This window comes from Papilio machaon, chromosome 9, assembly GCF_912999745.1.
Source record: "Papilio machaon chromosome 9, ilPapMach1.1, whole genome shotgun sequence".
In the NCBI taxonomy this organism is placed as follows: Eukaryota; Metazoa; Arthropoda; class Insecta; order Lepidoptera; family Papilionidae; genus Papilio; species Papilio machaon.
This window is the reverse complement of record NC_059994.1, coordinates 8,782,585-8,809,888: the sequence shown is the minus strand read 5'-3', so window position 1 is coordinate 8,809,888 and position 27,304 is coordinate 8,782,585. Positions and strand designations below refer to the sequence as shown.

General features: G+C 49.1%; 2 protein-coding genes across 2 annotated transcripts; one reads left to right on the top strand and one right to left on the bottom strand.

Moving 5' to 3' along the window:
- The first annotated feature begins 5,358 nt into the window (after positions 1-5,358).
- LOC106709671 (programmed cell death 6-interacting protein) lies at positions 5,359-20,092 on the top strand. The gene is made up of 15 exons (XM_045679426.1): positions 5,359-5,683; positions 5,884-6,002; positions 6,417-6,544; positions 6,690-6,843; positions 6,918-7,042; positions 7,199-7,532; positions 7,743-7,866; positions 8,015-8,195; positions 8,285-8,479; positions 8,567-8,692; positions 8,771-8,986; positions 19,029-19,175; positions 19,358-19,534; positions 19,666-19,786; positions 19,869-20,092. Exons 1-15 carry the CDS (start codon positions 5,484-5,486, stop codon positions 20,090-20,092), a joined length of 2,571 nt encoding a protein of 856 aa, XP_045535382.1. The 5' UTR covers positions 5,359-5,483.
- Positions 20,093-21,483: 1,391 nt separating this feature from the next.
- On the bottom strand, positions 21,484-22,756 carry LOC123721247 (max-binding protein MNT-like). The gene has a single exon (XM_045679408.1). The coding sequence runs from the start codon at positions 22,724-22,726 to the stop codon at positions 21,608-21,610; it is 1,119 nt and encodes a 372-aa protein (XP_045535364.1). The 5' UTR covers positions 22,727-22,756; the 3' UTR covers positions 21,484-21,607.
- Between the last annotated feature and the right edge of the window lie 4,548 nt (positions 22,757-27,304).

Genomic DNA, 27,304 nt, shown 5'->3' with positions numbered 1-27,304 from the left:
GGGGCGTGCGCAGTGTGGGGGGCGTGCGCAGTGTGGGGGGTGTGCGCGGCGGGCGGGTTGCCGTTGTCGTCGGTGTCGGGCTCGGTGGCCGGGCTGTCGGCGCGCGCCGCCGAGCCCTCCGATGCGGAGAGGCCGGACGCGGTGGACGCCTCCTGCCCGCTCCACGCCCCCGACTCTCCGCTCGCGCCCGACGCACCCCATGCGCCGGATGCACCTGCGGCGTCGTCACTCGTCACACAAACACGGTCTCAAGACCACAACACGCTCATTTACTGACCCCCTTTCTTATCGACTCTCCACTGTCAGAGCACAAGGATTTAGGAATTTTTCCATTGAAATTTAGTGTGTCTCCCTGGAACCTGCTTGCTGCTTATTTAGTTTGAATTAGTCATTTTTATGTATTTTAGTTAAATTTGAAATCATTATCTGAATTGTAACTTCAAACTTTCGTGGTTTTTACTTATTAGTAGCTCAAACAGCCTAATCGTGGTAAGAATTCCGTTTCTTACGAACAGTACATTATTTGAATTCTTATCTTACTTCTTACTCTAATATTATAAATACGAAAGTTTAGATGGATGGATATTTGTTGTTACGTATCTCTAAAAGTCCAAAACGGCTCAACGGATCTTGATGAAATTTGGCACAGATGTAGAACATGGTCTGGAAGAACGCATATGCTACTTACTAAGTTTCTTTAACCGCGCCTACAAAGTCATGGACAAAAGCTATATTTAAAGTATCGGTCGTTTGTGTTGAGAATGCGCATTGCGCGCACGTACTATCGGTGAGGTCGACACGGCGACTGGGAGACCGGCTGAGGGAGCGGCTGAGGGAGCGGCTGAGGGAGCGGCTGGGAGAGCGGCTGGGAGAGCGGCTGGGCGGGGACGAATCCAACTCTAGGGAGGACTGCGAGCCGGCCCAGTCCGCGGAGCCGGCGCGCGAGCCCGACCGCGAACCCGAGCTTGACTCCCCGTGCTCCGCCGTCTCCCCGCCCTGCTCCTCCCGCTCCCGCTCCTGCACATACCGCACGATACTGCATGAATCGGCTTAAATATAATTTTCTTTTGGGAGGTGGTAGGATTACAGGACTATCATCAAACTATGGCGTCTCGTGATCAGCTCAAAACGCACTGTTTGTAAAAACACATTTTGTAAATTAGTTAAAAGCAGTCACTAGAAGAAATAGTCAGCTGTGTAAAACAAATATAAGGCAATACATCTCTTTCAATAAAGGTATTCGATGTCAGTCACCGTTAGGTAGTTCTATTTCACCGCGACCCGCATTGGGGGTGTGCCGTTGATTATTGCTTCAGGTGCACCGCCATGGCTTTAGTACTGTATGTTCAGCCTCAACATCGTTTCGTAACAGAACATATACCGCCACGCGTCTCTTCTCTTTTTAATTTGATACCTAAGTTTCGTTTCATGAACAATGAATTAGGTAAAATTACGAGTCGCCATAAAATGAGTAGTGTGCCACGTGTGCGCTGCGGCGTGTTGCTGCTCGTTGCTAGCTGCTGGGCGTGTGACGTGCATATTGCAGCGTGCAGAGTGCGGCATGCGGGTGTCATGAAATGAAGAAATGGTTGAGCTGCAGGTGTACCGTGGCGCGCGTGACCGGTGAAGGGGGTCCTAGGCTGGCGCCCCTCGCGTCCCCCATGTCGCCCTCCTTCGCCTCGCCCGCAGCCGCCGCAGATTCTGCACAAACATTTCCATAATAACAAATATCTCTGTACTCTAAGCATCGTCTAAAACGTCGGTGGCTCGGGGGTTAAGCACTTGACATGTAATCTGCGGGTCCTGGGTTCGAATCTCGCCATTATCGATATGTTTTTGATTTTCGATGATGATTTCTATATATACCATCCGCTCACCGTATTGGAAAAATACGGAACTACAGAAGATCGGAAATACAGAACTGTCGGCGAGTACCGGCGGTGCGCAGCCGGAGGCGCAGCAGTGGGCAGAACCCGCGCGCCGTGGCGTTGTGCGGCTCGTACTGCAGGATGAGCCGGCAGCAGCGAAGCGCCTCCGCGTACTGCCGTCGCAGAATGGCCGAAAGGAACTGCAACACACGGCCGCATTCGTTGTACCGCCCGCGCCCGCGACAGGCACACCGACTAAAAACCTCTTTGTATGTTGATATTAACAAAGGTTTATTTACGTGTGAGATCGAGTACTTACATGTCCGATAATTTTATATTCAATTTTGGAACTACGTTCGCCGTAGCCGTACTTACTTCACAAGTAATGTCAAAAAATTAGAATTTGCCAATGTCAGTCTGGCGAATCAATGTCACCTCCGCGAGCAGCTCCCCAGGTGCGTCGGGCGCGTCGCAGTCGGCGGGCAGGGCCGCGCGCCGCCCGCTGCACGCCGCGCCGCCTACCGGCCCGCGCTCTCCCGTGCCGCCCGTCTCACCCGCATCGCACCCGCCGCGCGACCCCCCTGCAACTGCAGTGAGGCCGGTGGCCGCGTCATGTAGCCGAGCACGCGGAGCTCGCTCGACATCTGCAACAGTTCACACCATATTAAGTGATAATAATAAGAAAATGAAGAGTTGAAACGGATAACTAACGTCTAAAGAATAGAAGGTGTATAGAAATACTTGTACACCCCCCCCCCTCACTTCCAGCTACGTTGGCTCTTGTGAACGTGCTTAAGTGCGCAAACATTTGCGATAGCAAACAATGCCAATGTACTGCCTATACGTTGGTATTCGCCTTCACTCGGCAGGCTTAGGCCAACGTGTATATCAGGCTTTAGAATTTTGAGTGTGTTCGTGGGTTCTAACAAATAAAACGATTGGTTCGATTTATATACTGTAATAAGCCTCGCTTAACATTTAATGTCTATTTCAATCAGTACAAAAGTAAAAATACATTGATTTAAATGAATAATTGCAGTGATTTTGATAACAGACTTAAACACATCAAATCAGATCAGCTGGCAAATGTGAAACTAAAGTTTTTTAAAGATTTTTTCTTTTTTGACAATACAAAGACTAGTCAATTTCCAAGGTTCCAAAATATGAGATCAATAAATGTGGTCAGATTTATTTTTATTACAACTTATATTAAAATTTTGCTACAAATGCTTATCTGAGTATATGACTAACCTTACCATTCCAGATTTCCATACCAGCAGCGCTTGTGTGACGCCGTGCGGCGGCGGCGTGTGGCGGCGTGTGGCGGCGGCGGGCACAGGCCGCGGACACCAAAACAAAAGTACACTTCGTCGTATCGATTGTCCACGCAACAGTTATTTTTGCGACTCGACGCAATTGTAATCAACCATACGACTGAATCCTGTTCCGTTGTTAACGCTTTAGTATTGCACTGCAAATCTATGATAGCATATTTCTTTTTACAAGTTAAATGTTCTCTAGCGAGGAATACATGCATACGTTGCGTTTGTAAGGCGAGCCGAGCCGGAGGGCGGAATAGTGCCGGTGGCGAGCGCCGCGCGAAGCCGCGCACTGCGCACGCGTAACTCTAAGTAATTGTATTCATTGGCCTCATGTCAGATTTACAAGAATGTAGTATATACATTGAGGTCGCTCGCACGCTAGTAAGTGCAGTTGTAGCATCAAGACGTACAGCGAGAACTGTGACAATTTTGCATTTGAAAGCAGCCAAATAGAAGATTTCAAAGATGTTACATTGCCCTATTGAGCCATCCAAGGATTCAATTATTTCACAGCAAAAAATAACTAAGTCCGCGCATTTGCGAGCTGACAAACGAGACATAATTACATATGGGGGTTAATACATATGCAAACTAGTATCGTATTACATTATCTGCAATCCAAAAAAAGATTGAGAAAGTTAAGTTGGGTTTAAATTAATTATTTGAGAGCTTTTTGTGCCGAGAGTCGTGCCAGTAAAAACCTATGTTTAAAGTAAAAAAAGGATACGAACAGTTCATCAGAACCGAAGTTTGAAGTGCTCGAGTTGATTTTCAACATGATTTAATTTGTGTGAATTTAAAAATTAAACTCATTCAAATTATTACCTAGAAAAAAATTACTCACTTTTTTTTCCATCGTTAATTTGAGCGTAAAATCCATTGCAAAAGCAAATTCAAAACAGTCATTCATCCATAATTATTGGTATTTATATTAATTCTATCGGTTCCATAATTATTGAACGGTTCGTTTGAAACATAATTATCAACACAAAGAAAGTTATTTTATAGTTAAATTATCAATAACTAATGAAAAGTTAACTGGAAACTTCAGAAATTATAAGGCAATAAGCCAATAAGGTTAACGCGCATTGCTCCACTCTTCGTCTACCCTCGACGCGAAGTTCGGTTTCATAGCGAATGGACGCCTCGCCAAGGCCTCGTTCAAGCGAGAATGACATAATTTTTACCAAAAAAATTATGTTTTAATTCCGCTCCAGCGGCAAAGACGAGACGGCGACGAGTGGATACCGCGGCTATCGCGAGGCGGGACGGTGCCAGGTGGGCGAGGAGTTGACGAGTCAGCATTGACCCATAGACGAATTAACTGAGTAGTTGGCATAAGTGACACAAAATTACAATAGATCATATGCACCCTCATGGCAAAAAAGTGTGACAAGAGACAAGATCCTTGTCGAATTATAGCTGTCTTGTCATGTTTTTCTTTTATGTCATTTTTATGCTCATTTGGGTTTTACATATTTTCCGGCAGAACTAATCATGATAGCAGCACCTCTCCTATCGGGTTAGATTTTTTTTATGATGGAGTAGTCACTGTTTGCCTTTAGAGCTGTTATCTGGCAGCAGAGCGCATATGGTATGGTGCTTATTCTAAACCTCAAAGGGTTAGATAACGTTGTCGTACTAATGCTGGGGTCCTGAAGTTTTCAGCTATTTAATAACTACAAAGGGATTCATTAGTTTTTACTCTAAGGTTAATTCTAATTGTGTTTCAATGCATCAAACGCATCTTTCAATAGTTTGGAGCCGATCAGTAGTTTCGCTATTCGCCGAATGAATACTCTGTTATTATTAAATGTATTTTTATTTGACATATAGTGCTAAAGTGGTGGTAAAGTAAAAAAAAATGTTAATTTTTTATTTCTTAAATCAGTTTATGTGGCAACATTCTCATACTTTCTAATATTTCTACATTGATTTACTACTAGTGGTAAATCAATGTATTTTTATTATTATTTATTCTAAGAAGTAGTTTCATACATACATACATTAAATAAACAAAGACTTGAACACAAGCGGAGAAAAAAGACGATCAGTCATTCCTGTGTTAATTTACGTTGAATTCAAGTAATTAAATGAAAAAACGATCAACGGTTGAAACATTGAAATGTGATCAACGGTTGATTCAACGTACTAGTTGCCATCCCTACCTGACAGTGACATTGTCAGCTGTCATGCGTCACTAGACAAAGACAAAGAACAATCATTACAATTTAACAATTTTCTACACAACTTACATTTCACAAACAAAGTCAAGTCAGTCAAAGTCACAGAAATGGCTGACTTACTTGTGGTTCCGTTAAAAAAGTCTTCTGACGTCGATATTGTAAAACCATTGAAGAATTTAATCCAATCCACGTACAATACAGGAGACAATAATGAAGACTACAGCGATGCAATAGAAGAGCTGGCGCGCCTCAGAGCTAACGCTATTTGGAAGATTTTCGAGAAATCCTCTCTGGAAGTTATTTACAGGTATAAGAGCGTCACATGAGTCATGCTATTTGTTAGATCACTGAATTAATCCGGAAAATACATATCCATTAATACGAATACATGCTCATTTTGATGTGATAACAAATATATAAATAAGACATTAAAATGAATTGTTATATATATGTTGGTCGAGCTGTGAGATTGATAGATGTGTGTAAATGACAAATGTTTGTGGGCAGCTACTATGACCAGCTGACGTCGCTCGCGACCAAAGTGCCTCCTCAGGAGCTGCAGATACCCTTCAAGTGGAAAGACGCCTTCGACAAAGGCTCCATTTTCGGAGGTCGCATGAGCCTAAGTTGGTGATATGTTTTTATTTTTTTTTTTATTATTTGCACTAGAATTATAAAAATGTCGGTTTAAATTAGAATAAAAAAAAACATTCAGCATTCTTATGTGACCAAGCAATAAGTAGGAATATTCAATTAGTATTTTTGCATTTGTAATGTATCAATATTTTTAAAACTATATTTTACTCAATTCTACAAATCAACAAAAATGTCACTAATATAGAAAAGTTTTGCAATACTCAATGCAATACAAAAAAATGTTGTGCCTAGCTATCTAATTAGTTATTTGTTATTTCTAAAGACAAAGAATTGAAGTCCCAAATTACATTGACATTATTTATTAAAATGTAAAAATAATTCCATGTGTGCATTCACAAGCTGTGTATACATGGTGCAGTGGGATGCTTTGTGTCTGTTTGCAGCGGTGGCCTCGCTGGCGTATGAGCGTGTGTGTGTGCTGTTCAATGTGGCGGCTCTGCAGAGCACTCTGGCCGCGCAGCAACCACTTGATACCGAGGACTCTCTCAAACTCGCTGCTAAACTTTTACAGGTTTATAATATTATTTGATATATGTTCTCCTCAAAAGAGATTCCTCTTTTCTTTCATCATAAACTGCTCTTTATGTGAAGAACTCCTGTTTGATTTCTTACAGAGGAGATAAATTGAATAAACAACATGTATGGTTGTCTTGCAGCAAGCGGCCGGCATCTTCAGCTACCTAAAGGGCAACGTATTGACTGCGGTTCACCAGGAGCCCACGCCCGACCTCAGCCCCGACGCGCTGCACGCCCTGGCGCAGCTCATGCTGGCGCAGGCGCAGGAGGTCATCGCCTACAAGTGCATCCGAGGTGCGTTCCGGCGTTCTCGGTACATCCTACAGTGGTTTAGGAAGTGAGATATGATTTTGGCGCGTGGTCCGCAGACGAGATGAAGGAGAGCATGGTGAGCAAGGTGTGCGCGCAGTGCGAGGAGCTGTACGCGGAGGCGCAGCGCGCGCTGCAGCGAGACCACCTGCGCGCGCTCTGGGACCGCGACTGGATCCCGCACGTGAGCCACCCCGCATACTCATACTCTATCTCATATTTATACAAGCACAAGGAATGTTGTATAATGGAATCCCCCTTAATATTTGGATAATATTAGTATGATGTATAGTGTTGAGTGGAGTCGAGTTGAGCGAGTGGAGTGTGTCGCGTGGCGCAGGTGCAGGCGAAGCAGGCCATCTTCCGCGGCCTCAGTCAGTACTACCAGAGCGCGGTGTGTCGCGCGCGTCAGGCCGTCGGCGAGGAGATCGCGCGCCTGCAGATCGCGGCGGAGCTGCTGCAGGGGGCGGGGGCGGGGGCGGGCTCGGGGGCGGGGGCGGAGGTGGTGCGCGAGGCGGGAGTGCGGGCCGCGCGCCAGCTGGCCGCCGCGCGCCGCGACAACGACTTCATCTACCACGAGCGCGTGCCGGAGCCGCGCAGTCTGGAGGCGGTGCAGCGCGCGCCCATCGCCAAGCCGCTGCCGCTGCCCGACCACTTCTCACAGCCCTTCAAAGGTACGCCTCGCACACGCACACGCCTTGTACACGCTCATACCAGTACTCAACATTAAATATTGTTATTTCTTAATCTATTATTAACAACTAATTAGGGTAGGGGAATAGGAATTCATCAATAATGTCGATCCTTACTTAGATCAACAAGATTTTTTTTTTATCGTTTAAATTATAGTGATATCTATGTGTGTGTGTGTGTGTGTGGCGCAGATCTGTTCGCACGACTGGTGCCGCTGGCGGTGCACCAGGCGCTGCAGGCGAGCTCGGCGCGGCGCGCGGACCTCGTCAACGCGGAGATCGGCAAACTGCGCGAGGCCACGCAGCTGCTCAACAGGTGCCGCAACACACCGCACTACACCGCACTACACCGCAACACACCGCACTACACCGCACTACACCGCACTACACCGCAACACACCGCACTACACCGCACCGCTCGCATCGAAATATCTAGCTTACGTGTGCTTGTCGGTGTCGGCCAGCATCCTGGCCTCGCTGAACCTGCCGGCGTGTCTGGAGGGCGCGGGCGCGGCCGGCGCGCTGCCCGACTCCATCCGCGAGAAGGCGGCGGCGGTGCGCGCGGCGGGCGGCCTGCCCGCGCTGCAGGCGCTCATGGCCGACCTGCCCGACCTGCTGCAGCGTAACAAGGACATCCTGGACGAGGTGGGGAGGGCGGGGCGTGGCTAGGGGTGGGGCGAGGGGCGGGGCGCTAGGGGCGGGCGACAGTGACGGTGGGCGTGCGCTCGTTGCAGGCGGAGCGCATGCTGCGCGAGGAGCGCGAGGCGGACGAGGCGCTGCGCGCGCAGTTCGGGGCGCGGTGGACGCGCAGCGAGTCGGGCGCGCTCACGGAGGCCTTCCGCGCCAACGCGGCCAAGTACGCGCAGATCATCGACAACGCCGTGCGCGCCGACGCCATCGTGCAGCAAAAGTTCCTGCAGCACAAGGAGGTACCGCTCACTCGAAGCCGATATCGCGTCGTCGGTATCGTAAGTAGTTACTTCGAAATGATTAACCGAGTGCGAGTTGCGGCGCAGAGCATCGCGCTGCTGAGCGGCAGCGAGGGCGAGCTGCGCGCCGGCGTGCCCGAGGCGCCGGACGCGCCCGCGGGTCCCGCCAGCGACGCCGACCACCTGCGCCAGCTGCGCGCCCTCATGGACACGGTGAGCGGCCGCATTGCTGGACTCGGCTTTGATTCGTCGAGTAGGTTTGTGTGCATGTGATGAGACGGATGTGGGCAGGTGGAGACGCTGAAGGCGGAGCGCGACAGTATCGAGGCGGCGCTGAAGGAGGTGCACGTGGAGCTGCGCGAGGAGTTCCTGAGGGCGCTGGCGGAGGAGGGCGCCGTGGACGAGCCCGCGCGCTCCGCCGCCGCGCTCGGCGCCGCGCTGGCCCCGCTGCAGCGCCGCGTCGCCGACACGCTGCGTCGCCAGGAGGACCTCGTCGCCGATATACAGGTCGCCGCGTTTACTTCCTCTTCTATACTAGAAGGCGGCAAACGAGCTCGCGGCACTACCATTGCTATGATGTCACTTTTAACATTTAATATGAAAAAGTTTGATCACAGATCATAGCTTTCCCTTTGAAACTTATGCAAGTGAGCGCCCGCCATCGTGGCGCAGTTTGAACAATGTCATTGTTGGCGACGTAGTTACCAACTCATGTTACACGTGCCGCTCTTGAACTCGCGTCGCGACAAGTTTAAGATTTCAAACAGTTATCGTCGGTTCTATGTTTATCTTGTGGCGCCACAGCGGGCTGCTAAAGGGTTTCTTTGTTAAATCCTTTATCAACCGATACAGAAAGACGCATTGTTTTAACTGAAGCCCGCTAAAGAACGGTGCGGCACAGTGTTACGTTTGTTGGAGCCGTGGCGAACTTAGTATAAATAGATATTGTAAGTTGTCAAAATGGTCCAATCGTTTGGGAGAAATAAAGGCGTAAGCATCTCCGATCAAGAAGAAGTTTCATTTATACAGTCCACTACAGTTTTGGTCCATCGTCGCCGGATTTATGAAGATTTATGAAAATTTATGAAGAAATTTAATTTTAATTTATGCAAGAATTTATGAAGATTGTTTTTGAAGAAATTATTTTTAATTTAGTTTCCGAAGATTATTTTGAAGATCATTTTTATTTGTGAAGATTTTGCCTTCGAATTCCTAGTTGAAGAGACGTCTTATTTCACGTCAGTCACTGTCAGATCGAGATGGTGATCACCAGGAGCCAAGGTGACGCAGCTGACGCGGAAGAACGAAGACGGCTTCAAGATCGTCAGGAAGAAGAAGCGCAACGTCAGATCGAACTAGAACGACGACTACGCCTACACCCTGACCCTCCGGCGTCACCCATACTACACCGATCCTATATGGGTGAACGGAGCGGCGATCTAAGGGTTGATCCATTACTCCCTACGACGACCACCACAGATCTTTCGTCGGGGCTTCCGATCCATGAAGACCGTCGAAGATCGCCAACAATGTCGCAACGCTCGAACGTCAGCGTGAACTCGCGACTAAGGCTGGCAGAACTAAAAGCAGCAGAACGGTTGGCTGCCATTAAGAAAAAGGAACTTGAACTGGAGGCAGACCTCGTGAAGAAGCGGCTAGCAGCCGAGGTATCTGCCATCAACGATGACCGGGAGAGCCTACCCGATGTTCCTTTTACCCCTGCTCAAGAACGTGAGAAGGTGGTCGAGTGGTTACACTCAAACCCTCCTGAACCACGGGGGGAGATTGTAGGTGGCCAGTGCAACGAACCTAGGGCCACCCAACGAACTAGATCGCCGACGCCAACCAGAAGAAGTGGCATCGAACAGCTGGCAGCGACATTAGAGAAAATGGCGCGACCACGTTTACGGCATACCGACCTACCGATCTTCTCGGGTGACGTAAACGAGTGGTTGCCGTTTTATGCCGCTTACAAGGATACAACGAACATGTATGGCGTGTCGTCGGCAGAAAATATTCAGCGATTAAGAAGCTGCCTCAAGGGAGAAGCAAGGAACGCTGTCGCGGCGCTACTTCATGCAGCGTCAGACCCTGACACCATTATCAAGACACTAGAACAGTGTTTCGGCAGGCCGGAAGTGCTCATAGACCGAGCGCTAGACGAATTAAAGAGGCTGCCAAAGCCAGGGTCATCGGCGACCGAACTGAACGCGTTCGCTATTAAAGTGCAGAACACGGTGTGCGTTCTGCAGACAATAGATAAGAGGGGTTACCTCTATAACCCTCTCTTAGCACGAGAAATCTTAGACAAGTTGAGTCCGCATCTGCGATCCAGATGGTGCGATTACGCACACGAACATGAAGACGCAACAGATCCTGAGATAACGTTGTTGTCACGATTCCTTATGCGCGAAGCTGATCGAACGCTACGCTTCGCATATGCACCAGCAACGAGCACAAGCACGACGAACGCAGCCAAACGGGAGATCAGACCTGACGTCATGATGAAAAAGAAGACGCAACCCGTCTACGCTGTCGCCGAGTACGCAGGAGGTACCATCGTCTGCCCTAGCTGCGAGCAGCAGCACTCGTTGCCAGAGTGCCCGAAATATAAGGAACTGGCTGTCGAACAGCGGTGGGAGCTGGTGAAAGAAAAGAAGATCTGCTTCAGATGTATTAGAAGCAAACACAGGCGCATCGTATGCAGAGCCAAGGCATGCGGTGTGAACGGGTGCCGACGACCTCACCACTCCTCATTGCATGAAGAGGCCAAACCAGACCCAGAGAAAAAGTCCGACGAAGAAGCTGTACTGTCGGTAGCGCCCAGATCAGCTACCGGCCCTAGAAGCGTTCTTCTGAAGATCTGTCCCGTGGTAATTAGCGGTCCACGGGGGGAGCTCAAGACCCACGCGCTGCTGGATGAAGGAGCAACGACGACCTTGATCGACGAAAGCCTAGCTCAACTGATCGGAGCCTAAGGCCCTTCAGAACCGCTGCACCTTCATGGCGTGAACATGGAACAGAACGAACATTCCAGCCGACGAGTCTCCTTATCGATACGGGGTCTTAAAGAAGAAAAGTCTTTCGATTTGAAAGCGCGAACTATACAAGATCTACGTCTGCACAGGCAGTCCATAACCAAAGATCTTTTGAAGGGCGAACATCTGAAAGACCTAGATAGTGAAGAAATAAGCTACGATGAAGCTCGCCCAGGCATCCTAGTGGGGACAGACCACTGGGAATGTATCGTGTCCCGTGAGTTACGAGTTGGCCGCCCTAATCAGCCAGCGGCATCACGAACACAGCTCGGTTGGGTGGTACACGGAACGGTGCCACGAACGATAGCACAGACCGAATGCGTGCTACATGTATACGAACCGATACACCAATGCACGAACGACCAAGATCTGCACGAACTGATGGAAGATCATATCACGACCAAAGCTTTCGGAGTCTCACAGAAGTCACACGTCAGCGACGAAGTACAACGAGAAATTAATATCGTCGAGAAATCTATTAAGAGGATCGATGGAGGCTGCAAGAAAGGGCTGCTGAGGAAACATGACCATCATATTGCCAACAAGAGAACCGATTTCCGAACTGATTATATAACAGCAGTCCACTGGGTACGCCACGATGCTCGACGATACACACCCTTCGTCGCCCACAGACTCAGAGAGATAACTGAGCTTACGCAGAAGCACGAGTGGAGTTGGCTTCCCACCGATCTAAACGTAGCCGACGATGCGACCCGCCTATCCAATAGTGTAACCAACGTGAACGATCGTTGGTTCCGGGGTCCTGCTTTCTTGCGTGAGCCAGAGTCTGAGTGGCCCACCGAAATAATATCTGAACCGAAAGCGGGGGAAGTTATGCACGTGACAGAAGATAAGAGGAAGACGAACTCCTGGCTACCTGATCCAGAACGCTTCTCTAAATACGAAACTCTCGTCGGGGCAACAGCGCGAGCGATCGCTTTCGTCGACATCGGGATTCGCCGATCTGCTACGCGTCTCGAATGTCGTCACCTGGAACAAGCGGAGAGATTGCTCATCCAACACGCGCAACGGCAATGCTTTGGCGAAGAGATGAACCGTATTGAAGCAGGTCGACCCATACAGAAATCAAGCAGACTGTACAGACTGGATCCGGTGATCGAAGACGGAGTACTCAAGGTCCGAGGACGCATCGAAGCCGCATCCACTCCAGCGAGCGTCAAGCGTCCAATCATCCTGGACGGCCGACATACGCTCACAAAGCTGATCGTGCTTCGCAAACATTGCGCTGCGGGTCACGCAAATAGAGAACGCGGGATAAATGATCTCCGGCAGCGCTACTGGATCATTCATCTCAGACCAACGGTGCGCACAGTGGAACGGAACTGTGCATTTTGTCACGTGCGCCGAACCAAGCCGCAACAACCAGTCACCGGAGACCTGCCGCGAGCAAGACTCGATCCATTTCATCGTCCTTTCACCAATTGTGGAGTCGACTACTTCGGACCGATGACAGTGAAGATGGGAAGACGCCGCGAAAAGAGGTGGGGTGCACTTTTCACGTGTCTCACCTCACGCGCCATCCATATAGAGATAGTAGCATCACTGTCAACAGACTCAGCAATCATGGCCCTACGTCGGATGGCGGCGCGAAGAGAATGGCCACGACTTATGTACTCGGATAACGCTACGAACTTCAGAGGAGCCGACATAGAACTGCGGACTGCATACACCGAGTGGGCATCTGAACTTCGAGGAGAGGGACTGCGGCACCGAATGGAATGGCGGTTTATTCCTCCCGGTGCGCCCAACCAAGGCGGCGCCTGGGAGAGGTTAATCAGATCAGTCAAGACCGCACTGAATGCTGCGATGAAAGAACAAGCGCCTACAGAAGAGGTGCTTCGAACTGTGTTGACTGAAATCGAGTTCTCAGTCAATGCCAGACCACTGACACATGTAAGTGTCGACCCCCTGGAGCCAGAGGCGCTTACCCCGAACCATTTTTTATTGGGGTCATCGACGGGAATTCCAACCAACGGATCGTGCGACGCAGAGGATCGACGGACTTGGCGCGCCAGCCAAGCGCTTGCCGACCACTTCTGGCGGCGATGGGTACGAGAGTACCTGCCGACTCTCGTACCACGCGGCGAGTCCGGAAGAGGAGAACGACCACTGCAGACCGGAGACATCGTAGTCATCGCCGACCCAACGCTGCCACGGAACGTGTGGCCACTGGGGGTTGTCTCGCGCACATATCCGGGACCCGACGGCGGCGTCAGAGTCGTCGATGTCAAGACCAGAACAGGAGTCTTCAAGCGGCCCGTCAGTAGGATCGTCGCCTTAGGAATAGAAGAGGCTACGCAAGCTGCGCCGGGGGGAGAGCTGTTGGCGACGTAGTTACCAACTCATGTTACACGTGCCGCTCTTGAACTCGCGTCGCGACAAGTTTAAGATTTCAAACAGTTATCGTCGGTTCTATGTTTATCTTGTGGCGCCACAGCGGGCTGCTAAAGGGTTTCTTTGTTAAATCCTTTATCAACCGATACAGAAAGACGCATTGTTTTAACTGAAGCCCGCTAAAGAACGGTGCGGCACAGTGTTACGTTTGTTGGAGCCGTGGCGAACTTAGTATAAATAGATATTGTAAGTTGTCAAAATGGTCCAATCGTTTGGGAGAAATAAAGGCGTAAGCATCTCCGATCAAGAAGAAGTTTCATTTATACAGTCCACTACAGTTTTGGTCCATCGTCGCCGGATTTATGAAGATTTATGAAAATTTATGAAGAAATTTAATTTTAATTTATGCAAGAATTTATGAAGATTGTTTTTGAAGAAATTATTTTTAATTTAGTTTCCGAAGATTATTTTGAAGATCATTTTTATTTGTGAAGATTTTGCCTTCGAATTCCTAGTTGAAGAGACGTCTTATTTCACGTCAGTCACTGTCAGATCGAGATGGTGATCACCAGGAGCCAAGGTGACGCAGCTGACGCGGAAGAACGAAGACGGCTTCAAGATCGTCAGGAAGAAGAAGCGCAACGTCAGATCGAACTAGAACGACGACTACGCCTACACCCTGACCCTCCGGCGTCACCCATACTACACCGATCCTATATGGGTGAACGGAGCGGCGATCTAAGGGTTGATCCATTACTCCCTACGACGACCACCACAGATCTTTCGTCGGGGCTTCCGATCCATGAAGACCGTCGAAGATCGCCAACAATGTCGCAACGCTCGAACGTCAGCGTGAACTCGCGACTAAGGCTGGCAGAACTAAAAGCAGCAGAACGGTTGGCTGCCATTAAGAAAAAGGAACTTGAACTGGAGGCAGACCTCGTGAAGAAGCGGCTAGCAGCCGAGGTATCTGCCATCAACGATGACCGGGAGAGCCTACCCGATGTTCCTTTTACCCCTGCTCAAGAACGTGAGAAGGTGGTCGAGTGGTTACACTCAAACCCTCCTGAACCACGGGGGGAGATTGTAGGTGGCCAGTGCAACGAACCTAGGGCCACCCAACGAACTAGATCGCCGACGCCAACCAGAAGAAGTGGCATCGAACAGCTGGCAGCGACATTAGAGAAAATGGCGCGACCACGTTTACGGCATACCGACCTACCGATCTTCTCGGGTGACGTAAACGAGTGGTTGCCGTTTTATGCCGCTTACAAGGATACAACGAACATGTATGGCGTGTCGTCGGCAGAAAATATTCAGCGATTAAGAAGCTGCCTCAAGGGAGAAGCAAGGAACGCTGTCGCGGCGCTACTTCATGCAGCGTCAGACCCTGACACCATTATCAAGACACTAGAACAGTGTTTCGGCAGGCCGGAAGTGCTCATAGACCGAGCGCTAGACGAATTAAAGAGGCTGCCAAAGCCAGGGTCATCGGCGACCGAACTGAACGCGTTCGCTATTAAAGTGCAGAACACGGTGTGCGTTCTGCAGACAATAGATAAGAGGGGTTACCTCTATAACCCTCTCTTAGCACGAGAAATCTTAGACAAGTTGAGTCCGCATCTGCGATCCAGATGGTGCGATTACGCACACGAACATGAAGACGCAACAGATCCTGAGATAACGTTGTTGTCACGATTCCTTATGCGCGAAGCTGATCGAACGCTACGCTTCGCATATGCACCAGCAACGAGCACAAGCACGACGAACGCAGCCAAACGGGAGATCAGACCTGACGTCATGATGAAAAAGAAGACGCAACCCGTCTACGCTGTCGCCGAGTACGCAGGAGGTACCATCGTCTGCCCTAGCTGCGAGCAGCAGCACTCGTTGCCAGAGTGCCCGAAATATAAGGAACTGGCTGTCGAACAGCGGTGGGAGCTGGTGAAAGAAAAGAAGATCTGCTTCAGATGTATTAGAAGCAAACACAGGCGCATCGTATGCAGAGCCAAGGCATGCGGTGTGAACGGGTGCCGACGACCTCACCACTCCTCATTGCATGAAGAGGCCAAACCAGACCCAGAGAAAAAGTCCGACGAAGAAGCTGTACTGTCGGTAGCGCCCAGATCAGCTACCGGCCCTAGAAGCGTTCTTCTGAAGATCTGTCCCGTGGTAATTAGCGGTCCACGGGGGGAGCTCAAGACCCACGCGCTGCTGGATGAAGGAGCAACGACGACCTTGATCGACGAAAGCCTAGCTCAACTGATCGGAGCCTAAGGCCCTTCAGAACCGCTGCACCTTCATGGCGTGAACATGGAACAGAACGAACATTCCAGCCGACGAGTCTCCTTATCGATACGGGGTCTTAAAGAAGAAAAGTCTTTCGATTTGAAAGCGCGAACTATACAAGATCTACGTCTGCACAGGCAGTCCATAACCAAAGATCTTTTGAAGGGCGAACATCTGAAAGACCTAGATAGTGAAGAAATAAGCTACGATGAAGCTCGCCCAGGCATCCTAGTGGGGACAGACCACTGGGAATGTATCGTGTCCCGTGAGTTACGAGTTGGCCGCCCTAATCAGCCAGCGGCATCACGAACACAGCTCGGTTGGGTGGTACACGGAACGGTGCCACGAACGATAGCACAGACCGAATGCGTGCTACATGTATACGAACCGATACACCAATGCACGAACGACCAAGATCTGCACGAACTGATGGAAGATCATATCACGACCAAAGCTTTCGGAGTCTCACAGAAGTCACACGTCAGCGACGAAGTACAACGAGAAATTAATATCGTCGAGAAATCTATTAAGAGGATCGATGGAGGCTGCAAGAAAGGGCTGCTGAGGAAACATGACCATCATATTGCCAACAAGAGAACCGATTTCCGAACTGATTATATAACAGCAGTCCACTGGGTACGCCACGATGCTCGACGATACACACCCTTCGTCGCCCACAGACTCAGAGAGATAACTGAGCTTACGCAGAAGCACGAGTGGAGTTGGCTTCCCACCGATCTAAACGTAGCCGACGATGCGACCCGCCTATCCAATAGTGTAACCAACGTGAACGATCGTTGGTTCCGGGGTCCTGCTTTCTTGCGTGAGCCAGAGTCTGAGTGGCCCACCGAAATAATATCTGAACCGAAAGCGGGGGAAGTTATGCACGTGACAGAAGATAAGAGGAAGACGAACTCCTGGCTACCTGATCCAGAACGCTTCTCTAAATACGAAACTCTCGTCGGGGCAACAGCGCGAGCGATCGCTTTCGTCGACATCGGGATTCGCCGATCTGCTACGCGTCTCGAATGTCGTCACCTGGAACAAGCGGAGAGATTGCTCATCCAACACGCGCAACGGCAATGCTTCGGCGAAGAGATGAACCGTATTGAAGCAGGTCGACCCATACAGAAATCAAGCAGACTGTACAGACTGGATCCGGTGATCGAAGACGGAGTACTCAAGGTCCGAGGACGCATCGAAGCCGCATCCACTCCAGCGAGCGTCAAGCGTCCAATCATCCTGGACGGCCGACATACGCTCACAAAGCTGATCGTGCTTCGCAAACATTGCGCTGCGGGTCACGCAAATAGAGAACGCGGGATAAATGATCTCCGGCAGCGCTACTGGATCATTCATCTCAGACCAACGGTGCGCACAGTGGAACGGAACTGTGCATTTTGTCACGTGCGCCGAACCAAGCCGCAACAACCAGTCACCGGAGACCTGCCGCGAGCAAGACTCGATCCATTTCATCGTCCTTTCACCAATTGTGGAGTCGACTACTTCGGACCGATGACAGTGAAGATGGGAAGACGCCGCGAAAAGAGGTGGGGTGCACTTTTCACGTGTCTCACCTCACGCGCCATCCATATAGAGATAGTAGCATCACTGTCAACAGACTCAGCAATCATGGCCCTACGTCGGATGGCGGCGCGAAGAGAATGGCCACGACTTATGTACTCGGATAACGCTACGAACTTCAGAGGAGCCGACATAGAACTGCGGACTGCATACACCGAGTGGGCATCTGAACTTCGAGGAGAGGGACTGCGGCACCGAATGGAATGGCGGTTTATTCCTCCCGGTGCGCCCAACCAAGGCGGCGCCTGGGAGAGGTTAATCAGATCAGTCAAGACCGCACTGAATGCTGCGATGAAAGAACAAGCGCCTACAGAAGAGGTGCTTCGAACTGTGTTGACTGAAATCGAGTTCTCAGTCAATGCCAGACCACTGACACATGTAAGTGTCGACCCCCTGGAGCCAGAGGCGCTTACCCCGAACCATTTTTTATTGGGGTCATCGACGGGAATTCCAACCAACGGATCGTGCGACGCAGAGGATCGACGGACTTGGCGCGCCAGCCAAGCGCTTGCCGACCACTTCTGGCGGCGATGGGTACGAGAGTACCTGCCGACTCTCGTACCACGCGGCGAGTCCGGAAGAGGAGAACGACCACTGCAGACCGGAGACATCGTAGTCATCGCCGACCCAACGCTGCCACGGAACGTGTGGCCACTGGGGGTTGTCTCGCGCACATATCCGGGACCCGACGGCGGCGTCAGAGTCGTCGATGTCAAGACCAGAACAGGAGTCTTCAAGCGGCCCGTCAGTAGGATCGTCGCCTTAGGAATAGAAGAGGCTACGCAAGCTGCGCCGGGGGGAGAGCTGTTGGCGACGTAGTTACCAACTCATGTTACACGTGCCGCTCTTGAACTCGCGTCGCGACAAGTTTAAGATTTCAAACAGTTATCGTCGGTTCTATGTTTATCTTGTGGCGCCACAGCGGGCTGCTAAAGGGTTTCTTTGTTAAATCCTTTATCAACCGATACAGAAAGACGCATTGTTTTAACTGAAGCCCGCTAAAGAACGGTGCGGCACAGTGTTACGTTTGTTGGAGCCGTGGCGAACTTAGTATAAATAGATATTGTAAGTTGTCAAAATGGTCCAATCGTTTGGGAGAAATAAAGGCGTAAGCATCTCCGATCAAGAAGAAGTTTCATTTATACAGTCCACTACAGTCATCATTGAACAATGCTCATCGGTCGTATTATTTCTTACGATGAGCGGCTGAGCGGTGACCTTCCGCCGCATACGAAGCCGAGCTCGGAGGAAGATTAGAGTTTGTGTTGTGTTGTGTTGTGCAGCGAGCACACAGCGCGCTGATGGAGACGCGAGGCGGCGCCAGCGGGCGTGATGCGGCGCTGGGCCGGCTCTGCGCCGCATACGACGCCTACCAGGACCTCACCGGCAACCTCAAAGAGGGCGTCAAGTTCTACAACGACCTCACGCAGGTAAATCCCTCTCCCCTCTCCTCTCTCCCCTCTCCACATTACATGTATAACCACGTGCATGTTTTTGTGTATTAGTATTTGTGATCTCGACGAAGTGACCAGCTCGTGTGCAAGTGGGAAACCTTACGTATATATGTATATTGTGATTATACAACACAATGATCCGTGTCGCTCCCCCGCAGCTGCTGGTCGCGTTCCAGAACAAGGTGTCGGACTTCTGCTTCGCGCGCAAGACCGAGAAGGAGGAGCTGCTCAAAGACCTGACGCAGGAGGCGGCGCGAGGCTCGCAGAGACCTGCGCCCGCGCCGCCCTCGCACCACGCCCAGCCCGCCCAGGGCGCCCAGGCCGCGGTCAACGAGGCAAGCCCCGCCCACAACACTCTCCGTACACGCCCTCGCCTTCACCACAAACACCTCTCCCGGCGCGCCTTCACATGCTCATATTTGACATCTCACTTTTCACTTAGTGTGATCATTACTTTTTATAACAGCCGGCGGCGGTCAAGAAGGAGGCGCCCCCGCGTCCGCCGCCCCCTGCCGCACCCGGCGCGCCCCCCGCACCCGCCGCCTCCGCCGCGTCCGGCGCGCTGCCCTACCCCACACAACCGCAAGGTGAGCTCATGTCACTACTTCAACAAAATAATGTGTGCGGGCGAAACTGTCCCGTGTCAAGTTAACGAGGTATCGCCCGCAGGTATGCCGCTGCCGTACGGGCCCGGCGCGCCCTACCCGCTCTACGCCGCGCCCCTCCCCACGCTCTACAACCCCTACGCCACGCTGCCCTACCCGCACCACGCGCCGCGCGCCCCCGTGCCCGCCCCCGCCTACCAGCCCTACCAGTACCCGCAGCAGTACGCGCCGCCCGGATACCCGCAGGCGCCGCCCGCCCCCGGCTACAACCCCTTCCCGCCCCAGTAGCCGGCCCCCGGCCCCCGCCCCTGCCCCCGCCCCCACGCCTCGACACGAACCGTGCATAATCACATATACGACGACAATATTCACTAAAATAATTTGCTTATTATTTGGTAATAATACCACATAATAATAAACATACAAACTGAAAATAACACATATTTCATGAGGTTATTGTTTACAATTTATGCATTTTAAAATGTTTTTATTTATTCATCATTAATAAGTAAAGTCTAATGGGGGTAATAATAATAATATTTTTATTTTCAAACACAATTATTATAAACATATTTAATGTTGGTGAGATGGTGAAAAGAATAAGGCAATTACGATAATACTTAGACTTTCCACGTTTTATATTATTTGATACTTGGCGCGGTGCTAGAGTTTAGTTGTCAGTTGCCCCAGTTGTCGCCCCCGGCCCCGGCCCCGGCCCCGGCCCCCGCCCCCGACCTCTGACAGCTTGCTCACACTTGCTGTCTCGCGGTACACAAATAATTGTTTATATATAATAAGTACATTGTACTCGTGAAAATAATTTAAATATGTATAGTATAAATAAAGGGCGACATCGCCGAGCTCAAAGCTGTGGCAGAAACAAGGAATATCATAAAATATATTAGGTAGAAGACGTGGCGACGACTTCACTGGATTTTATAATAAAAAAATAATAATGATATAAGTGAAGAGAGAGACTCGCGGCCGGCGCAGGCCCTGCCCGCTATGTATTGTAGTTGTCACCGCTCCTTGTTGTATATTAATAATATTATAAATAAATAAATATGTTTTGTATGAAGTGTTCATTTTATTTGATACCTTACATCGATTCATTAACTGCACATATAATCCTATGTATTTATATAAGATAACAAAGTTATTTATACAGCTTGTCTATGTAGGAAACTAAATTGAAATTGCTAAATATTTAAGTTTTTCGAAATACGGAATGTATGGAAACTTTTCAGCGTTTTCATAAATGATGTTACAAACATTACAACCAATTTTCAGCTCGCTATTGATTTTTAAACGTTTTTGTCTCAAAATAATAATTTCTAAATCCCTAAGCGAAGGATCTAAAAACAATTTTTTTCATCTGTACATAGTATTTTTTTTTTGAAGTTGTCAAAGTGATGATGTGTGAGTGTACAAAGGCCTATGCCACTGACCTGACCTCTATTGTTCACTGAATAGACCACAAGCCGTGGTTTTTTTTTAATTTTCACCATTTTTGCGCTGACTGTAGCGGTTGTGACGACTCCAACTATTAATAGGAGAAACGGGAGAGACAGGGATATCCGACACAGCGGGCATAATTTAAACTAAATTACGACAGCGCACCAGCGCCTCGAGGAGAACATCAACATGTCAGTTATAATAAAGTAAATACATTTTCTGCTTTTTGTGTAACTTTATTTAACATATATAAAAATAATAAGTTAAAAACACCTCCGATCGCCATACGGCTACAGAGAGGGTGCAAGACGACAGGCGGCAGGCGATCGACGATGAGGACACATGCACTTACTCGCTCACCTGGAACGATACCGACAAGTTACTAATCCTCTTGTTGTATGGGGGTCGGAAAACAATTTCCTTCTTGCCGGGTCGTAGATCGTGCGGGGAGCGAGCGCCCTCGCGCAGCTCGATGCGTCGTGGCCCCGTGCCGGCGCCGCGCTGCTGCTCGCGGTTCGTGTTGGACACCACTACCACTCGGGGCCGGCGCTGGGGGTCTTCGTGGGCCACCACCTGCACAGTCTCGACCGCCGGGGGACGCTCGCTAGGTGCGGGTGCTCGCCGGGCGCCGAGTAGATGCGCCGCCTGCGCATTGCTAATTTTCGTTTTAAACTTGATGTTTCCGTTTTGCGAGACGTACGTGAGGACCGGCTTCACGACCTCGCCGTCGTCGGCTCGCCCGATGTTCCTCCTGCTCGAGTAGCGCCTGCGTTTTTTGTGCGATTTCTTTTTTCTCCTTATTTTCTTATAGAAATAGTCGGAGTCGGAGGACGAGAGGCCGTCGTCCGAACTGAACTCGCTCCAGTCCTCTTCGGAGGTACGCGAGGTGTCCGATGACGAGTATCGTCGCGGCTTGCGTTTAGTCTTCGAGTTGACGACCCGCAAGGGAGGCATGGGCACCACGACGAGCGGCGCCGGCGCCGGAGCCGGCAGCGGCACCGGGTACGAATGCATGGCCAGGGCGACGGGGGGGCTCGGCGGCATCGGGACCGGCGCTTCGTTCGGGTTGCGACATCTGCAACGCTGGTGACAAGGGGAGCAGAACGAGAAGAAGGCGGGCGTGCAAGAGGGCGTGCAGTGGCAGGGCGGGCACGCAGGGCATGCGGTGGGTCGGGGCTCGGCGCGGCAGAAGTCGGGCTGCGCATACACGGGCAGCGGGAAAGGCACAGGCAGCGGCACGCCCACAGGCACGGCTACGGCCACGCTGCGCGCAGTCGTGGTAGTGGTGGTGCTCGTAGTGGTGGACGGGGCGCGCGACTGAGGCGGGCCCAGCGCCAGCGCCGGCAGCATCACCGGCAGTACCGGCGGCGCTGCGAACATCGGCACAGCATACTGTACCGTGGCGATGCGCGTCAGACTCAATATAGTTAGCAGGCGGGTCCAATGCCTCATCGTGGTACATGCCATCGCGGCGCGCTGCCAGGGCAGAATGTCACGGCGCCGGGGGCGCCGGGGGTGGCGGGGGCGCGGCTGCGGGCGGGCGCAAGAGGCGCTTCGTGCGCGCGTTCTCGCTCGCCATCGGCGCACAATGGCGGGCACAGGTGTGCCGGCGCGCGCTAACAGTTTTTATGTGTTGGGTTGTGTAACAGAACGCCTCGTGCCGATAAGATTTACGTTTTATAACTATTTGCACATGTGAATAGTGAATGAGATGTGTGATTACTGCGCGCCTCATTGAAATTTCTAATTGCGGCCATTAATGGGCTTATATAAGACTATGCTTTACTTATTTGCTTGGTAAACTTGAAAAGGAGCCAAAAAGATTTTGAAGGTCTAATTTACTTAAAGTAATGATGATTATTTAATAATTATAATTACCAATATTACGAGTATAAGTGAGTGTTTGGATGGATGGATGTTTCTTATCAAAAATAACTTGAGAACGGCTGCTTCTTAAAATTTTGAGTACCTAGATATAGACCACTATCTGGAAGAAAACATCTTTAAATCTGCGCGGACAATGTAGCGGACAAAAGTAAATACATAGTAACTATTAAACAAAAAGAAAAAACTCTTTTTATTTCAGTTACGATAACTTTTAAATTTTCTTGTAATTTTATACTCTACACCTACACCATTTTATGTTTTGACATTTTGGCTACAAATATGAACATATCCTTGCATTTTTTGTATTAGGTACCTATTTAAGAACATAGTTATATATTGCAGTTAACGAGTACCAAATCATCCGTACTTCAAGTACAATAAAATAACTAGGTCCTAGGTACTTTGTTTTCTTGAAATTTTAGAATATTTTAAGTTTCAACCAACTTTTACATGCACTCACCACGATACTCGCGACGCAAGGATGCAGTGTTCATTTCGAAGATTTAAGTTGCCGCGTGAATGAAAGGGGGCTTACTACAATGAATCAATGAACTCTACACCCAGATAGGTTACGCTGCACACAAACTAAATGATTGGTTTGACTTCTGCAGCTTTGATAAAGATCCATGTAAAAAAAAAATTTCGCGTGTTCATGGTTACTACCTACATTTTAATAGCTATGCGTTAATTTTTTTTTTTACACTGAGAAAGGAGTAAATGTGAAGTGAAGCTTAATACAATAAATAAGTAAATGAAAACTTAAGCCATATTAGTTGAGCGGTTTTAGAAACTGCTGTCCACAAAGACAAAGACGGATAGACAATGCTCTGGCTAGTGAGGGTGAGTAAGGTTTAGTCAAACATTCTGGACCAAGCGGGTTGTTTGAGTTCATAAACATCTTTTAATTATGTCTAATATGAGCAAGTAAGATAAATATATGTATAAAATTCGGAAAACGAATGACGGGGATCGAATTCGGACCGAATTAACAAGTCCAGTGCTTAACCACTGCACCATCGACTCTTCAAATTTGCGTATATCATTAAAAAACAATATTATTTGAAATATTTATTTGTTTAGCCACCGATAAATAAATTCAGTCTATAACATAGTCCTTTACATTTACATACAACAGAAATAGTATTGGAGTGTCCGGCGAGTGAGTGCTCGCTATCGGCGCGCTAAAAGTAAACACAATGTTGATTCAAAATAACAGTTGTACATATCAGTAGTCGTAGTCCGAGGTTGAGTCCGAGTCAGCTGAGCTGGAGTATCCGGAGCTCCCGGGGCGGCCCCTGCGCCGGCGCCTCCGGTCGGCGGCGACGAGAGCGCGGATGGCGGCCAGCGGTGGATGGTCATGAGCCACGGGCTCATATACTGCCCGCGAGTACACCACGGCCGGCACCTGCCACAGCATCACCGGCGGTGCCTGCCCCAGCATCAGCGGCGGCGCCTCTCCAATGGGCAGCGGCGGCGGCGGTAAGAGGGCGCTATGCTCTTTGGCGTCATATCTTCGCAACCCCGCGGTTGCGGTCAGACTTATTCTAGAGGGAGTACTAGTTAACGAGTCGTTCGAATATTTATCAGCGCATAAAAGATTCCGAGAAAGATTTGAAATAACAACCAGTACCTGAAGTACCCGATGTTCCATCTCCGAGGAAATCTAAGCTCGATTGGATCGGCTATTGCAGCGGTGTGGAATACGTTGTACGAGCTCCATTGTTACGGGGCCGCCGAGTCGCTATCGGGTGGCCGCAGCTGCGCGCCGAAACACGCCCGAACATTCACGTAACGCAAACAAAGATTGTTTTTAAATTACATAAAATTAGATTACAATTATTTTGATAACATCCTTACTTTTTCTATTGCGTTGGTAAAATTAATACGCGGCGATATGTTCTCCTTGCGATTGGCAGCTGCGTTGGGCAATAAGGTGAGAGGCAAGGACGACATGAGGAGAAAGGGGTACTTCTGAACCTAAAAAAGGAGGAGTTTAAGTTATTTGTCCTCAGAACTTTGCTCCTAGTGAACCATTTTTTTATAGTATACTAGCTGTCGCCCGCGACTCCGTCTGCACGCAGTTAAAAAACTTAATAGGGGTATGAAAAATAGATAGTAGCCGATTCTCAGACCTTCTGAATATGCATATAAATTTTCATAGAAATCGGTCAAGCTGTTTCGGAGAAGTATGGTAACTAACATTGTGGCATGGAAATTTTATATATAAGATTATAAAGTTGGTGCTTTACGAGTACAAGCTTGAAAGCTTCTAAACACTTAATTTATCTCAACATTCCGCGTCCATACTATTTCGTACTCACATTGCCTATCTATTTTTAAATCAGAATTGATCATTTTATTTCAATGAATCGGATTAATTAATCTAATGTTCATTATTATTTATTATAATTAACAATCCTTGTAAGAGATTTTAGTTCTGTTAAACTCTAATTAATAGTATTTCTGACTACCTGTGGACAGCAGCTATGTCTTTATGCCGCAAAGCCCGAATTACAAGAAACCTATAAAACTTGCCATGTTATTAATAATTTTATGAGTTTAACAATGTCTTAAATAGTTTAACGTATTTTAATTGTTAACTTTACAATTCAATCGAAATAACAATAAAGTTGGTTATTTCATAGTTTGTAGTAGGTATCTTAGGACTAACTTCGCATCAGCGCTGGCATGCAATCACTAACTGTCGCCAGTGAGCCAAATTAATGTCCATCATGTCAGACCAGCGCTACTGTAAAAATGTAAACCTGACATAAAATTTAGTTGTCATTTGTTTGTTGCCATAAATCTTCTTAGAAGATTATCTCTGAGAAGAAATTCAATGATATGTGTGAAGTCAACCAATCCGCACTTGGCCAGCGTGGTTGACTATGGCCTAGTCACCCCTAACTTGGGGTAGGCTCTGAGCCCCTCGGTGGGGACGTATAGTGAGCTGATGATAATGATAATCTATAGTTGCAATGGATTTTGTGTGAAACCGTGCAAGTTCCACTGCATGGTGAAGAAACTCTAGTATTAAAACATTGTATTGTAAAGTATGTTTGTTTATTTCAAAGAAATGGGAGGAATGAAAATATTATGTTTGTAAATGAGCGTTTCCATTTAATACACACGATAAGTACACAGCTGTGGGTTACAGATTAAAGTGCTTTTAAGTCGTCTGTTTGCTTAGTTTGTAAGAATAATAAAATTATGTCGTGAAATTTTGGTTTCTAAGCGGCCAGCTCTTCAAGCTCTTCCGATAAGTTTTGAATTTAGCATAAATTGTAAGATTTTGTAAGGCGGACTTGAGCTAACAGTGTTGGTGCTGCAGCTGCAACACGAGGCGGCGTTGTAAAAAAAATCGAATATTAATGTTTGTTGATAAATTTATACTTTGACTTAATATGTTTTCACAGCGTGTTTGTTTAAAAAAGTACAAAAACATACAAATAGCTAACTTTACAACATGAACCAAACTACTCTGATAAACTTATCTTTAATCATTGTCCTTTGACTTTGAAGCTTTCTTTGATTTTCGTCGATGCGGGTTTTTATATGATTTGGTTTTAGTTTTGCTTTCACCTCCGAGTATGGCGGTGTGCGGCTCCTCCCCCGCCTGCGCCCCGCGCCCAACCTCATTCTCCTCCTCCTTGTCTCTTCCCTCCTCCTTCGGGGGTTCATTGTAATCTCTTACGTTTTCTTCTTTTCTATTTTGTAACCAGTCGTTGGCTTGGTTTTTGCTGATCTTTTTTTCGTATATGACATACCCATCCTCGGTGACATACTGGAGGATGGGATGTAGTAACGCCTTTCTGTTCCTATGAGCCCTGCGTCCTCCGGCCCCGCCTTGCGTCCGGCCGCGCGTCCGTCCTCCGCTGCGGCGGCCCGACCACCAACCGGCGTCGGACTCTGCGCTGGAGGACTCGTGCGTGCCGGTGCTCCAGTCCTCGTCGTCGCTGGTGTCCGTTCCCGACTCGGTGTGAGAATGGCGACGGGGCTTTTTCTTCCTGTGTATGCGTTTTTTCTTTTTTCGTTGTACATGTCGTCCGGTCTCGTCGAGATCTCGTTTGCTCGCGCCGTCCGGAGAGTAAAAGGGCATAACGATGACGGGCAGCTTATGAGCCGCAGCCGGCGCCGGCATGGGCATGGGCATCATGG

What these genes read in the sequence shown, in the direction of transcription:
- LOC123721247 (XM_045679408.1), bottom strand. Translation starts at nt 22,726, where the DNA reads ATGGCATGTACCACGATGAGGCATTGGACCCGCCTGCTAACTATATTG.
- LOC106709671 (XM_045679426.1), top strand. Translation starts at nt 5,484, where the DNA reads ATGGCTGACTTACTTGTGGTTCCGTTAAAAAAGTCTTCTGACGTCGAT. An exon ending in CGCCTACAAGTGCATCCGAG is followed by an intron (nt 6,844 to 6,917) that starts GTGCGTTCCGGC and finishes CGTGGTCCGCAG; the next exon opens with ACGAGATGAAGGAGAGCATG. An exon ending in ACAAGGACATCCTGGACGAG is followed by an intron (nt 8,196 to 8,284) that starts GTGGGGAGGGCG and finishes CGCTCGTTGCAG; the next exon opens with GCGGAGCGCATGCTGCGCGA.